General features: G+C 46.2%; 1 protein-coding gene across 9 annotated transcripts in view; it reads left to right on the forward strand.

Annotated features, from left to right (window-relative positions):
* The window catches only part of DYSF (dysferlin), a 248303-nt gene that overhangs the window by 156465 nt on the left and 75504 nt on the right, over positions 1 to 16334 (forward strand). For 8 of the 9 annotated variants that reach the window (XM_083187755.1, XM_083188146.1, XM_083187910.1 and 5 more), the window contains 2 exons: positions 2043 to 2084; positions 10118 to 10219. In XM_083187755.1, the coding sequence (XP_083043881.1) occupies positions 2043 to 2084; positions 10118 to 10219 (144 nt within the window). The remainder of the gene's footprint in view (positions 1 to 2042; positions 2085 to 10117; positions 10220 to 16334) is intronic. The other variant, XM_083188073.1, reaches the window with a different exon arrangement.

A 16334-nucleotide genomic window follows, 5' to 3' on the forward strand; every position in this document is an offset into this window, starting at 1 on the left:
GGCATAAACACTACCTAAAGTACAGGGTATAGAACCGTAGACTTATGTAGGGTACACACCACGACGACCCGCTCACGATGCACATTGTGAGCGGGTCGTCAGTGTTTCTTCAGACCCGCTCACGATGATGCGGGGGGGCACGACCCGCTCACGATGTGCACCGTGAGCGGGTCCGATCCGATGGCGACCCGCACCCGGCAGTATGGTCGTTATTCAGATCCTACCTGCAGCAGGTAGGATCTGAATAACGACCGACCGACCCGCGGGACCGCGCATCGGATCGGTATCGGTCCACACCAGGACAGAAAAGGGCCCAATCACCACACAATCTACATCCAATTGGTCGAAATTGGATCTAGATTGAGGGGATCGGGCCCTAGTCGTCCTGGTGTGTACCAGGCATTAGCCAATAAACCCTTAGCACTAGATGATGGACGGACAATGAGGCTTATTTTTAAGCAGTGCTGTACTGCAGGTGGGGCAGATGTAACATGCAGAGAGATTTACCTGTGGGAGGGGCATGTCCTAACTCACATATGAATTGCAGTATAAACGCCCTTATACACTATGCCACGGTATCGCATGCAGCCTCGCATACGATACCTCCACAACTCCCCATCGGGGAGCCCACATGTGATACATCGTATGCGGAGATTTTGCATATGACTTTGCAGAAGTCTGGGAATAGGACTGCCTCGTAGTATTATCTATCCGGCATGATGCACAAAGATGCATGACTTCATAACAGCATGATTTTACCTGGGCGGCCTCGCACAGCCCCCCCCCCCCCCCTCCATTCTGCTGGCATGTGTGTGGTGCTGGAGCATCGGCCTTTCCTTGCTATGTTACTGTGTACCTGCCGCTAAGAAGGGTGGTGGTCCTTGTTACCGAATTAAACATCTTCACGTGTGAAAATGATTAATGTCCATATAGCCGGGGTTCTCCTTAGGCTGTGTAGATATAAATAAAGTGTCACAGCTCCTTGCATTTTGCTAGGAAACTTTGCACAGTTTTTGGGTAAGTATTGTTTGCTACATCTCTCCCTGTCATCCTCTGCCTCTCCGTCACTCTCTGCCTTTCTGTCACCCACTGCCTCTTTCTGTCACCTTCTCCCTGTCATCCTCTCCCTCCCCGTCACTCTCCACGTTGTCAGCACCCACTGCCTCACCCTGTTTCCTTCTACCTCTCCCTGTCACCCACTGTTTTCCTGTCACCATCTGCCTTTTCCTTTCTCCTTCTACCTCTGCCTGTCACTCACTACCACCCTGTCAACATCTGCCTCTCCCTGACTCTCTGTCACCATATGCTTCTAATTATCACACACCTACTCCTTCACCCACTAACTCCCTGTCACCATCTGCCTCTTCCTCTCTCCTTCTACCTCTTCCTGACACACTGTCTTCCTGTCACAATCTGCCTTTCCCTTGCTCTCTGTCACCATATGCTACCTCTCCCCATCACCTTTTACCACTCCCTTTCACCCTGTATCTGACTACATGGCACCCTCTACCTTGTCCTGTCACCCACTGCCTCTCCCCATCACACACTGCTCTCCCTGGCACTCAATGCCTCTCTCCATCACACGCTGAGTGTGGCATATAAGGGATTTGAGGAAATGTCGAGGAGGGGGCCCAAATCATATTTTTGCACCCAGCTACCTCTTGACTGTTTGGCCTCTTCTTCTCTGACTACCGGCAAAGACTGAATCACTCATCACATCCGTCCCATCTACGATAATTTGAGTGGTTGGTTTTTCGACTTTATACCCGGATCCAGCAACACTGAGCTGGTAGTACTATCCGCTGACAAAACTTACTCGGTGTAAGGGTCCTTGATTTGGTCAGCGAGGAGTTCAGCGGGGAAACTGTGAGCCAGTGGCGCCTGGTTACTGACACCCATAGTCCGTTTCGCTGATATACACACACACAAAGTTATACTTCCAGTACTAGTGTCAGGGTGATGGGATTATATGAACAGTCATAATAATTATGTATTTTCTCTTCTTCCTGCTTCCTATCCTTTCCACACTGGGAATGCAACAGCTACTTGTACCTGGGTTCTTCAGAGAAAAGCTTCTAGACTCGGTATTCTATACTACTCTTCCTATATATATCCTTATAGATCTGTGATCTTCCCCAGTGGCCAACCTTTATATAATACATCTCTCCAATATACCCCAGTAACCTCCTGTATGTATCACACACCTCTAATCTACCCCAGTAACCTCCTGTGTATATATCACACATCTCTAATCTACCCCAGTAACCTCCTGTATATATCACACATCTCTAATCTACCCCAGTAACCTCCTGTATATATCACACATCTCTAATCTACCCCAGTAACGTCCTGTATGTATCACACATCTCTAATCTACCCCAGTAACCTCCTGTGTATATATCACACATCTCTAATCTACCCCAGTAACGTCCTGTATGTATCACACATCTCTAATCTACCCCAGTAACATCCTGTATATATCACACATCTCTAATCTACCCCAGTAACGTCCTGTATATATCACACATCTCTAATCTACCCCAGTAACCTCATGTATGTATCACACATCTCTAATCTACCCCAGTAACCTCCTGTATGTATCACACATCTCTAATCTACCCCAGTAACCCCCTGTATGTATCACACATCTCTAATCTACCCCAGTAACATCCTGTATATATCACACACCTCTAATCTACCCCAGTAACCTCCTGTATATATCACACATATCTAATCTACCCCAGTAACCTCCTGTATGTATCACACATCTCTAATCTACCCCAGTAACCTCCTGTATGTATGACACATCTCTAATCTACCCCAGTAACCTCCTGTATGTATCACACATCTCTAATCTACCCCAGTAACCTCCTGTATATATCACACATCTCTAATATACCCCAGTAACCTCCTGTATGTATCACACATCTCTAATCTACCCCAGTAACCTCCTGTATATATCACACATCTCTAATATACCCCAGTAACCTCCTGTATGTATCACACATCTCTAATCTACCCCAGTAACCTCCTGTATATATCACACATCTCTAATCTACCCCAGTAACCTCCTGTATATATCACACATCTCTAATCTACCCCAGTAACATCCTGTATATATCACACATCTCTAATCTACCCCAGTAACCTCCTGTATATATCACACATCTCTAATCTACCCCAGTAACCTCCTGTATGTATCACACACCTCTAATCTACCCCAGTAACCTCCTGTATGTATCACACATCTCTAATCTACCCCAGTAACCTCCTGTATGTATCACACATCTCTAATCTACCCCAGTAACCCCCTGTATGTATCACACACCTCTAATCTACCCCAGTAACCTCCTGTATATATCACACATCTCTAATCTACCCCAGTAACCTCCTGTATATATCACACATCTCTAATCTACCCCAGTAACCTCCTGTATATATCACATATCTCTAATCTACCCCAGTAACCTCCTGTATGTATCACACATCTCTAATCTACCCCAGTAACCTCCTGTATGTATCACACATCTCTAATCTACCCCAGTAACCTCCTGTATGTATCACACATCTCTAATCTACCCCAGTAACCTCCTGTATATATCACATATCTCTAATCTACCCCAGTAACCTCCTGTATGTATCACACATCTCTAATCTACCCCAGTATCCTCCTGTATGTATCACACACCTCTAATCTACCCCAGTAACCTCCTGTATGTATCACACATCTCTAATCTACCCCAGTAACCTCCTGTATGTATCACACATCTCTAATCTACCCCAGTAACCTCCTGTATATATCACATATCTCTAATCTACCCCAGTAACCTCCTGTATGTATCACACATCTCTAATCTACCCCAGTAACCTCCTGTATGTATCACACATCTCTAATCTACCCCAGTAACCTCCTGTATGTATCACACATCTCTAATCTACCCCAGTAACCTCCTGTATATATCACATATCTCTAATCTACCCCAGTAACCTCCTGTATGTATCACACATCTCTAATCTACCCCAGTATCCTCCTGTATGTATCACACACCTCTAATCTACCCCAGTAACCTCCTGTATGTATCACACATCTCTAATCTACCCCAGTAACCTCCTGTATATATCACACATCTCCAATCTACCCCAGTAACCTCCTGTATGTATCACACATCTCTAATCTACCCCAGGAACCTCCTGTTTATATCACACATCTCTAATCTACCCCAGTAACCTCCTGTATGTATCACACATCTCTAATCTACCCCAGTAACATCCTGTATATATCACACATCTCTAATCTACCCCAGTAACCTCCTGTATATATCACACATCTCTAATCTACCCCAGTAACCTCCTGTATATATCACACATCTCTAATCTACCCCAGTAACCTCCTGTATATATCACACATCTCTAATATACCCCAGTAACCTCCTGTATGTATTACACATCTCTAATCTACCCCAGTAACCTCCTGTATATATCACACATCTCTAATCTACCCCAGTAACCTCCTGTATATATCACACATCTCTAATCTACCCCAGTAACATCCTGTATATATCACACATCTCTAATCTACCCCAGTAACCTCCTGTATATATTACACATCTCTAATATACCCCAGTAACCTCCTGTATGTATCACACATCTCTAATTTACCCCAGTAACCTCCTGTATGTATCACACATCTCTTATCTACCCCAGTAACCTCCTGTATATATCACACACCTCCAATCTACCCCAGTAACCTCCTGTATATATCACACATCTCTAATCTACCCCAGGAACCTCCTGTTTATATCACACATCTCTAATCTACCCCAGTAACCTCCTGTATGTATCACACATCTCTAATCTACCCCAGTAACATCCTGTATATATCACACATCTCTAATCTACCCCAGTAACCTCATGTATATATCACACATCTCTAATATACCCCAGTAACCTCCTGTATGTATCACACATCTCTAATCTACCCCAGTAACCTCCTGTATGTATCACACATCTCTTATCTACCCCAGTAACCTCCTGTATATATCACACACCTCCAATCTACCCCAGTAACCTCCTGTATATATCACACATCTCTAATCTACCCCAGGAACCTCCTGTTTATATCACACATCTCTAATCTACCCCAGTAACCTCATGTATATATCACACATCTCTCCATTCTACCCCAGTAACCTCCTGTATATATCACACATCTCTCCAATCTACCCCAGTAACCTCCTGTATATATCACACATCTCTCCAATCTACCCCAGTAACCTCCTGTATATATCACACATCTCTAATATACCCCAGTAACCTCCTGTATGTATTACACATCTCTAATCTACCCCAGTAACCTCCTGTATATATCACACATCTCTAATCTACCCCAGTAACCTCCTGTATATATCACACATCTCTAATCTACCCCAGTAACATCCTGTATATATCACACATCTCTAATCTACCCCAGTAACCTCCTGTATATATCACACATCTCTAATCTACCCCAGTAACCTCCTGTATATATCACACATCTCTAATCTACCCCAGTAACCTCCTGTATGTATCACACACCTCTAATCTACCCCAGTAACCTCCTGTATATATCACACATCTCTAATCTACCCCAGTAACCTCCTGTATATATCACACATCTCTAATCTACCACAGTAACCTCCTGTATGTCTTTAGTTTCTGCTGTCTCTTTATGATGTAGATAAATGTGTAACATGTGCACATGCTACATGTATGTAATGTAGTTATCTGTCACATGGCTGTCCTATACCTAAAGCCACAGTATACATATAACACCATTCAGTTACTGTGCCAATGGACCCTGCTGAAGCTGGTGGCAGGGGAAGGCTGCAGGTAACAAGGATCTAATATGAGGAAGGTACTGCTGGTGACAGGACATATGTGGTGTAAAACACCTGCAGACACCTGTGTGTAATACAATGCACCCACAGACACCTGTGTGTAATGCAATGCACCCACAGACACCTGTGTGTAATACGATGCACCCACAGACACCTGTGTGTAATATGATGCACCCACAGACACCTGGGTGTATTACTATGCACCCACAGACACCTGGGTGTAATACGATGCACCCACAGACACCTGTGTGTAATACGATGCACCCACAGACACCTGTGTGTAATACGATGCACCCACAGACCTGTGTGTAATACGATGCCCCCACAGACAGCTGTGTGTAATACGATGCACCCAACGACAGCTGTGTGTAATACGATGCACCCACAGACCTGTGTGTAATACGATGCACCCACAGACACCTGTGTGTAATACGATACCCCCACAGACACCTGTGTGTAATACAATGCCCCCACAGACACCTGTGTGTAGTACGATGCCCCCACGGTGCACCCACAGACACCTGTGTGTAATACGGTGCACCCACAGACACCTGTGTGTAATACGGTGCACCCACAGACACCTGTGTGTAATACGCTGCCCCCACAGACACCTGTGTGTAATACGCTGCCCCCACAGACACCTGTGTGTAATACGATGCCCCCACAGACACCTGTGTGTAATACGATGCACCCACAGACACCTGTGTGTAATACGATGCACCCACAGACACCTGTGTGTAATACGATGCACCCACAGACACCTGTGTGTGATACGATGCCCCCACAGACACCTGTGTGTGATACGATGCCCCCACAGACACCTGTGTGTAATACCATGCCCCCACAGACACCTGTGTGTAATACGATGCACCCACAGACACCTGTGTGTGATACGATGCCCCCACAGACACCTGTGTGTGATACGATGCCCCCACAGACACCTGTGTGTAATACCATGCCCCCACAGACACCTGTGTGTAATACCATGCCCCCACAGACACCTGGGTGTAATACCATGCCCCCACAGACACCTGTGTGTAATACCATGCCCCCACAGACACCTGTGTGTAATACCATGCCCCCACAGACACCTGTGTGTGATACGATGCACCCACAGACAGCTTGCTTCTGCCTTATACTGTTACTGACACATCTATGTCGCAGTAATTTAAGATTCTGGCATTTGTAAGGCTTTTGGCTGTAGACCCCTGACCATGTCTGCATGACCCTGGTGCCCCTTGTATATGTCTACACCTGTTGTAAGTAACATGAAATGAGGTTAATCTGAAGCATGGATAATACAGTATAACTGAGGAAGATGCTGTAATATCAGACTGTTCCAGTGACGTCCCCTCCATGCTCAGTAGTTTTCCTCATCCACATGCTGAGCCCCATATCACAAGCTGCTTATCAGTGTTACATAACTGAGGGGGGTAATACACGTCCTTTCGGAAGAGGCCAAATTTGGCCCCGTTTCGGTGCTGGGGGGTCTGCACATGTTCATGCGTGTATTTGCGCCAAGTTGTTCGCGACAGAGAGCGCAGGAGGGAGGATACATCTGGTCGGATCAGGGAAATCAGGTTTTATGGGCGTTCCCGTGAAGATGCTGGGCGTTCCCCTGGAACACGGGCGGCTCGATGCCTCCACGGGGCGGACCGCTGACATCACACAATGTCAGCGCCTCCTTCTTCTTCGGTGGACACGGTTTAAACCGATTACACGCCCCCTCCACCGCCTTTTCCCTTCGCAACCATACGAGGGGATGGGCTACAGATGTGCCCCCGCATCCCAAGAAATCATTCAATGGTCGGCGACCATCGAATGATTTCTCCAGGGCTCGCAAATATAAGTCAGTGGAGACTATTATCTGTGGGATTCAGCCACCCGCCCCCGCCACACCTCGTCCCGCAATCCCATGGCAACTCCCAGCATTTTCATGGGCGACACTTGACTCCGCCGCTCCACGCCCCCGGCCCGCATCTCTCCGTGTGAACGGCTCAGCGATAATGCGCATAAATCATTTTTCACATGCATGCAACACAAACATCGGCCCCCTGGACGAACATTGAATCAATCAGAATTACCCCTATCGTAGGAGGAGGAACTCTAGCCGATCTCAGAAAGGGCACTTATTAAACATCATGGGCCTGATTCAGTGTAGCATGCAAACGCTAATTGGAGAATTATCGAACTAATGTGCATGTGTACGGTATGCATTGCGCATGCACGAGGGGGAATAGTGGCAGGAAATGGATCGTACATGGAATCCCCTCGCAATGCTGCCACCCGTTCACAAGCACGATTCGCAGGCCAGGGGGAACCTCCCACATCTTTCGAAAGATGTGGAAGGTGCACGCGTATGTAAGGTTGCTCTGAGCAACCTCACATATGCGTGCACGCTGGGAAGGAAATGGGCGGGCAGCTGACATCCGGTGATGTCAGCCGCCCGCATCCGCGCCACGGCCTCATTAGCATGAGAACACGCTGCGTTTGCTCATGCGCAGAAATGCACATGTGCAGTAAGACAACATTGGTCCCCGTGCGAACGTAGCGCTGTTGCGAACAGAACTGAATAAGTTCTTAAATCAGGCCCAGTGTCACTTCAGTCACAACATGGCTGCCTCTGGGCGGAGCGAGACCAGGGTGGTTGCCATGGCAATGCAGGAGTCTAGAGAGGTGCCTACAGATTCCACTTGGTGACCTTTACCAACATTATAATTCAAATGACCTATATGTAATCAGCCAATATACAGTTCTACAGTACATGATAATAAATACCTCCCTGGTATAGAGGGGAGATGCTCTTACCACAGAGGGACAGTCATTCCCAAACTGGCAGATACCGAGGACTTACAGGGTTAGGAATGACTTACAGTTCCCATCCTACCCCCCCCCAGTCACATTTATCTCTCTCCAATCTTTGATAAATCTCTCCCATAGACATTACTACTGCCTGTAGCCACCACCACCATTACTCTGCATGTTTTCTTTGTCAGCCGCTTGAAAGCCAAAAAAGAGACTCCTGAAAACCCCTCCCCAAGACTGCCACCCCCCCTCATACTTAGAAGTTGTATACGCTACAGCAACAAAACTCTGGGGCCCCTTCACTCCTGTCATTTATTTATCTATTTACAGTGTGTATTTGCAGTGTATTGCAATATTACATACAATTAATAGCAGGCATTCTCATTGTCCCTGTACCGCCACCTGCAGGCCAAAAGGTGCATTCTCTAGTCACTTATTGTAGTACCAGGCTGTACAGAAGGGTGCCGGACGGCTCCCCGACAGTCGGGATTCCGACAGTCATTCCTCCGACGTCGGAATCCCGACTGCTCCCTCGTGGGGGTCCACGACCCCCATAGAGGGAGAATAAAATAGGTGGCGAGCGCAGCTCGCCACCGTGCCCGCAGTGTGGCGAGCGCAGCGAGCCCGCAAGGGGTTTCATTGCGCTCCCCACGCTGTGCAGTCGGGATTCCGACTAATGACTGTCGGAATCCCAACTGTCGGGCTACTATACCACACCCGTACAGAATGTCACATTGAAATTTACACCCGGACGAGTGCAACATTTTGTCCCTAGCCATCTTTAATTAAAGTTTCATTGTACCCCATTGAAAGAAGGGTTTTTATATTGTACTTATTGCAGGTGACATCTATGTTCAAATGCAGCTTCATTTGCACATATTTTACTAACATGGGCTGCTTCTGTGCGTCCTAATGCATTGACCGCTGCTGGTATTGTCACATGCATCTGCCCAATAGTCTCACCACCAGACAAAATGCTGTAGTGCTCTGTTAGACTATGGGACACACGATCCCCCCCCTGTACATAACGCTACACGGTGATACTAGCACAGGGTACTTGGCGTCATTGTCGGAAGCAGCACATTGCTGCTCCTACTGTACATTGTTCATGCACACGTCATTTTTCAAACACATCCTGTAACATGGCAGCTAGGAGCTGATTGGATAGTTACTGTAATAATTTCCTAGTCCCTCAGGTAATCAGAGCAAACCAATGTAATACGGATAGAGTGCAGTTTGGGATCTCACCCAGAGAGGGCGCCAGTGACCTTTCACCGGAGTCTAGTGCGTGATAAGTCTGTTGAGCTGAGTTAGTGGGGACTCATTATCGCTGCAGCTTACACTGTGTCATACAGTCCATTATTACACCATGCCATTGTAATGAATCCTTACAGTACGTCATCACCTGTGTTCCTTTTGTCTTTTTTACACCTTAGTCAGCAGATACAGATCTTCCGTACCCACCTCCCCAGCGAAGTACCAATGTGTATATGGTTCCCCAGGGGATCAAACCTGTTCTGCAGAGGACCGCTATTGAGGTGAGAATGGTCACTGATCAGATGTGCGTTATATAATGTAGGTTATGCTGTAATCCCCAGTGAGTAGCGGGAGCCAGATGTGATATTACCGCTGTACGTGCCGCTAGAATCTACACCTGGCACTGAGCAGATATTATACCTCATTGTGCAATAATCACATACAACATAAAGTAAGCATCTATACCTGGCACTAAGCAGATATTATACCTCATTGTGCAATAATCACATACAACATACAGTAAGCATCTATACCTGGTACTGAGCAGATATTATACCTCATTGTGCAATAATCACATACAACATACAGTAAGCATCTATACCTGGCACTAAGCAGATATTATACCTCATTGTGCAATAATCACATACAACATACAGTAAGCATCTATACCTGGCACTAAGCAGATATTATACCTCATTGTGCAATAATCACATACAACATACAGTAAGCAGCTATACCTGGTACTGAGCAAATATTATACCTCATCTCCTATATATTTGGCTACATCTGTCACTCAAAGTGGGTGTCTGTGTCTATAACGCTCTGTTCCTGGACTTTCCTCTTAATGTGTGATTGCCTTCATCTGTGCTGAACACCTTTCTGAGAAATTAACCTGTTTAAAACAGGTGATGGCAATCATACATTAAGGGGAAGTCTAGAAACAGAGCATTGTGTCCCTCCTGGAGAGGGTCATGTTGGGAGGTATGTGACAGAGAACCAGCCCAGTGAGCCCACAGACAGTGCCAGACACCCACTGCCTTCCCATGTTGCCCAGCACTTCTACTCCACAGCCACCAGGTGAGCGCCCCCCTCCCGCGATTTGCGGCAAAACCTCCCCCCCCCGCGCGCGCCCCCCTCCCGCGATTTGCGGCAAAAATACCCGCGACCCCCCCTACCGCGATTCGCAGCAAAAACACCCCCGCGACCCCCCCTCCCGCGATTCGCTGCAAAAAGAACCCCCCCACGATCCCTCCCGCAATTCGCGGCATAACCACCACCCCGCGACCCCCCCCTCCCGCGAATCGCTGTAAACCCTCCCCCCTGACCCCCCCCCCCCCCCCCCGATTCGCGGAAAAAACACCCCCCCGCGACCTCCCTCCCGCGATTCGCGGCAAAAAGGACCCCCCCGCGACCCCCCCTTGCACGATTGGCGGCACCCCCCCTGCGACCCCCCTCCCGCGATTCGCGGCACCCCCCCCCCCTGCAATTCGCAGCAGCCCCAGGATTAAATGGCACATGCAAAACACTGACATGGCTATGGTCGACAATGAAAAAGGTTGACATGAGTTTTTGAAGATTTATTTTTAATTTTTTAAATTTTTTTCATATTCATTGTCATGTGTCGACATGGACACCAATGAAGTGGCACACTTATGTCAACATTTACATGTGTTGACCTTTCTGTGTTGATTTTTTCTTGTGGCGATTCGCGTCACACCCCCCGCAACCCCCCCTCCCGCGATTCGCGGCACCCCCCGTGACCCCCCATCTCCCGCAATTCGCGGCAACCCCCCACCGGAACCCCTGTGAACCCCGCCCTCCCGCGATTCGCGGCACCCACCCCCGCGACCCCCCCTCCCGCAATTCGCGGCACCCCCCCGTGATTCGCGGCAGCTCCAGAATTAAATTGCACATGGAAAACACTGACATGGCTATGGTCGACAATGAAAAAGGTTGACATGAGTTTTTGAAGTTTTTTTGTCATTTTTGGAATATTTTCATATTCATTCTCATGTGTCGACATGGACACCAATGAAGTGCCACACTTATGTCAACATTTACATGTGTTGACCTTTCTGTGTTGATTTTTTTCTTGTGGCGATTCGCGTCACACCCCCCGCAACCCCCCCTCCGGCGATTCGCGGCACCCCGGCACCCCCCCGCGACCCCCCCCCCCCCTCCCGCGATTCGCGGCACCCCCCGTGACCCCCCACCTCCCGCAATTCGCGGCAACCCCCCACCGGAACCCCTGTGAACCCCGCCCTCCCGCGATTCGCGGCACCCAACCCCGCGACCCCCCCCCTCCCACAATTCGCGGCACCCCCCGTGATTCGCGGCAGCTCCAGAATTAAATTGCACATGGAAAACACTGACATGGCTATGGTTGACAATGAAAAAGGTTGACATGAGTTTTTGAAGTTTTTTTTTTCATTTTTTGAATGTTTTCATATTCATTCTCATGTGTCGACATGGACACCAATGAAGTGCCACACTTATGTCAACATTTACATGTGTTGACCTTTCTGTGTTGATTTTTTCTTGTGGCGATTCGCGTCACACCCCCCCGCAACCCCCACTCCCGCGATTCACGGCACACACACACCCCCCCGCGATTCTCGGCACCCCACCCCGTGACCCCCCCTCCCGTGATTCACGGCACATCCCCCGCGACCCCCCCTACCATGATTCGCCGCAACCCCCGCCCCCGTAACCCCCCTCCTGCGATTTGCGGCAACCCACCCCGCGACCCCCCTCCCGCGATTCTCTGCAATCCCTCCCCTCCTGCGATTCGCAGCATCCACCCCCCCACAACCCCCCCCCTCCTGCAATTCGCGGCACCCCCCGCGACCCCCCCTCCTGCAATTCGCGGCACCCTCCGCGACCCCCCCTCCCGCGATTCGTGGACACCTAAGTTGCAATACAGGGCATCTTTCATACAATTCTAACCATATTTCTCATATACAAACGTTCACAAATTAAGGGGGCGCAGCCCCTTACGACGGTGTGAAGAGCGCCCGTAGGGCGCGATGAATCACCTAGTTGTGCAATAATCACATACAACATACAGTAAGCATCTATACCTGGTACTGAGCAAATATTATACCTCATTGTGCAATAATCAAATACAACATACGGTAAGCATCTATACCTGCCACTAAGCAGATATTATACCTCATTGTGCAATAATCACATACAACATACAGTAAGCATCTATACCTGGCACTGACCAGATATTATACCTCATTGTGCAATAATCACATACAACATACAGTACGCATCTATACCTGGTACTGAGCAAATATTATACCTCATTGTGCAATAATCACATACAACATACAGTAAGCATCCATACCTGGCACTAAGCAGATAGTATACCTCATTGTGCAATAATCACATACAACATACAGTAAGCATCTATACCTGGCAATGAGCAGATATTATTCCTCATTGTGCAATAATCACATACAACATACAGTAACCATCTATACCTGGCACTAAGCAGACATTATACCTCATTGTGCAATAATCACATACAACATACAGTAAGCATCTATACCTGGCACTAAGCAGATATTATACCTCATTGTGCAATAATCACATACAACATACAGTAAGCATCTATACCTGGCACTAAGCAGATATTATACCTCATTGTGCAATAATCACATACAACATACAGTAAGCATCTATACCTGGTACTGAGCAAATATTATACCTCATTGTGCAATAATCACATACAACATACGGTAAGCATCTATACCTGGCACTAAGCAGATATTATACCTCAGTGTGCAATAATCACATACAACATACTGTAAGCATCCATACCTGGCACTAAGCAGATATTATACCTCATTGTGCAATAATCACATACAACATACAGTAAGCATCTATACCTGGCACTAAGCAGATATTATACCTCATTGTGCAATAATCACATACAACATACGGTAAGCATCTATACCTGGCACTAAGCAGATATTATACCTCAGTGTGCAATAATCACATACAACATACTGTAAGCATCCATACCTGGCACTAAGCAGATATTATACCTCATTGTGCAATAATCACATACAACATACAGTAAGCATCTATACCTGGCACTAAGCAAATATTACAGTATACCTAATTGTGCAATAATCACATACAACATACGGTTTGCATCTATACCTGGCACTAAGCAGATATTATACCTCATTGTGCAATAATCACATACAACATACGGTTAGCATCTATACCTGGCACTAAGTAGATATTATACCTCGTTGTGCAATAATCACATACAACAAACGGTAAGCATCTATACCTGGCACTAAGTAGATATTATACCTCATTGTGCAATAATCACATACAACATACGGTAAGCATCTATACCTGGCACTGAGCAGATATTATACCTCATTGTGCAATAATCACATACAACATACAGTAAGCATCTATACCTGGCACTAAGCAGATATTATACCTCATAGTGCAATAATCACATACAACATACTGTAAGCATCCATACCTGGCACTAAGCAGATATTATACCTCATTGTGCAATAATCACATACAACATACAGTATGCATCTATACCTGGCACTGAGCAGATATTATACCTCATTGTGCAATAATCACATACAACATACAGTATGCATCTATACCTGGCACTAAGCAGATATTATACCTCATTGTGCAATAATCACATACAACATACGGTAAGCATCTATACCTGGCACTAAGCAGATATTATACCTCATTGTGCAATAATCACATACAACATACGGTAAGCATCTATACCTGGCACTAAGCAGATATTATACCTCATTGTGCAATAATCACATACAACATACAGTAAGCATCTATACCTGGCACTAAGCAGATATTATACCTCATTGTGCAATAATCACATACAACATACAGTAAGCATCTATACCTGGCACTAAGCAGATATTATACCTCATTGTGCAATAATCACATACAACATACAGTAAGCATCTATACCTGGCACTAAGCAGATATTATACCTCATTGTGCAATAATCACATACAACATACGGTTAGCATCTATACCTGGCACTAAGCAGATATTATACCTCGTTGTGCAATAATCACATACAACATACAGTAAGCATCTATACCTGGCACTAAGTAGATATTCTACCTCGTTGTGCAATAATCACATACAACATACGGTAAGCATCTATACCTGGCACTAAGCAGATATTGTACCTCATTGTGCAATAATCACATACAACATACAGTAAGCATCTATACCTGGCACTAAGCAGATATTATACCTCATTGTGCAATAATCACATACAACATACAGTAAGCATCTATACCTGGCACTAAGCAGATATTATACCTCATTGTGCAATAATCACATACAACATACAGTAAGCATCTATACCTGGCACTAAGCAGATATTATACCTCATTGTGCAATAATCACATACAACATACAGTAAGCATCTATACCTGGCACTAAGCAGATATTATACCTCATTGTGCAATAATCACATACAACATACGGTTAGCATCTATACCTGGCACTAAGCAGATATTATACCTCGTTGTGCAATAATCACATACAACATACAGTAAGCATCTATACCTGGCAATGAGCAGATATTATACCTCATTGTGCAATAATCACATACAACATACAGTAAGCATCTATACCTGGCACTAAGCAGATATTATACCTCATTGTGCAATAATCACATACAACATACAGTAAGCATCTATACCTGGCACTGAGCAGATATTATACCTCATTGTGCAATAATCACATACAACATACAGTAAGCATCTATACCTGGCACTAAGCAGATATTATACCTCATTGTGCAATAATCACATACAACATACAGTAAGCATCTATACCTGGCACTGAGCAGATATTAAACTACTCTAATCAGCAGACAGGCAATTGGAGAACCTGGAAGAAATCCACGCTTCACATGCTACATACATGTTACATACATCGTTCATGGGGGTCAGTGCAGAGTTGATAGACTAATAGGTTGTGGTAAATCTGACATCATCTCATCCCTCATGGAAGCTTATGGGGGTTGTGGCTGCTGTTGTGAATAGAGGGACTATGTTTGATATGGAGATCACTCAATGGTACATCGGGGTGATACTTGTATGTATGTGGATATCCCTGAAAAAACGGTACTTGTCCTACTGTACATTTGGTTGCCCCATTGCGACCTATCAGGTCGCTCAACACTGGAGTGCCAGGGTACTAAAATATTATCGTGTATGGGTATGGGTCATTGGCTCAACCCAATTTAGGTCAACATGCATTGGGTTGACCACTGAAGGTTCGAAAGGCCGACACAAGCATTAGTTCGACAATGGGAAGTTTTTCACAAATGTCGACACAGTTGACATGGTCACCGTC

The sequence above is a fragment of the Crinia signifera genome, chromosome 1 (genome assembly GCF_055691185.1).
Source record: "Crinia signifera chromosome 1, ASM5569118v1, whole genome shotgun sequence".
NCBI lineage: Eukaryota > Metazoa > Chordata > Amphibia > Anura > Myobatrachidae > Crinia > Crinia signifera.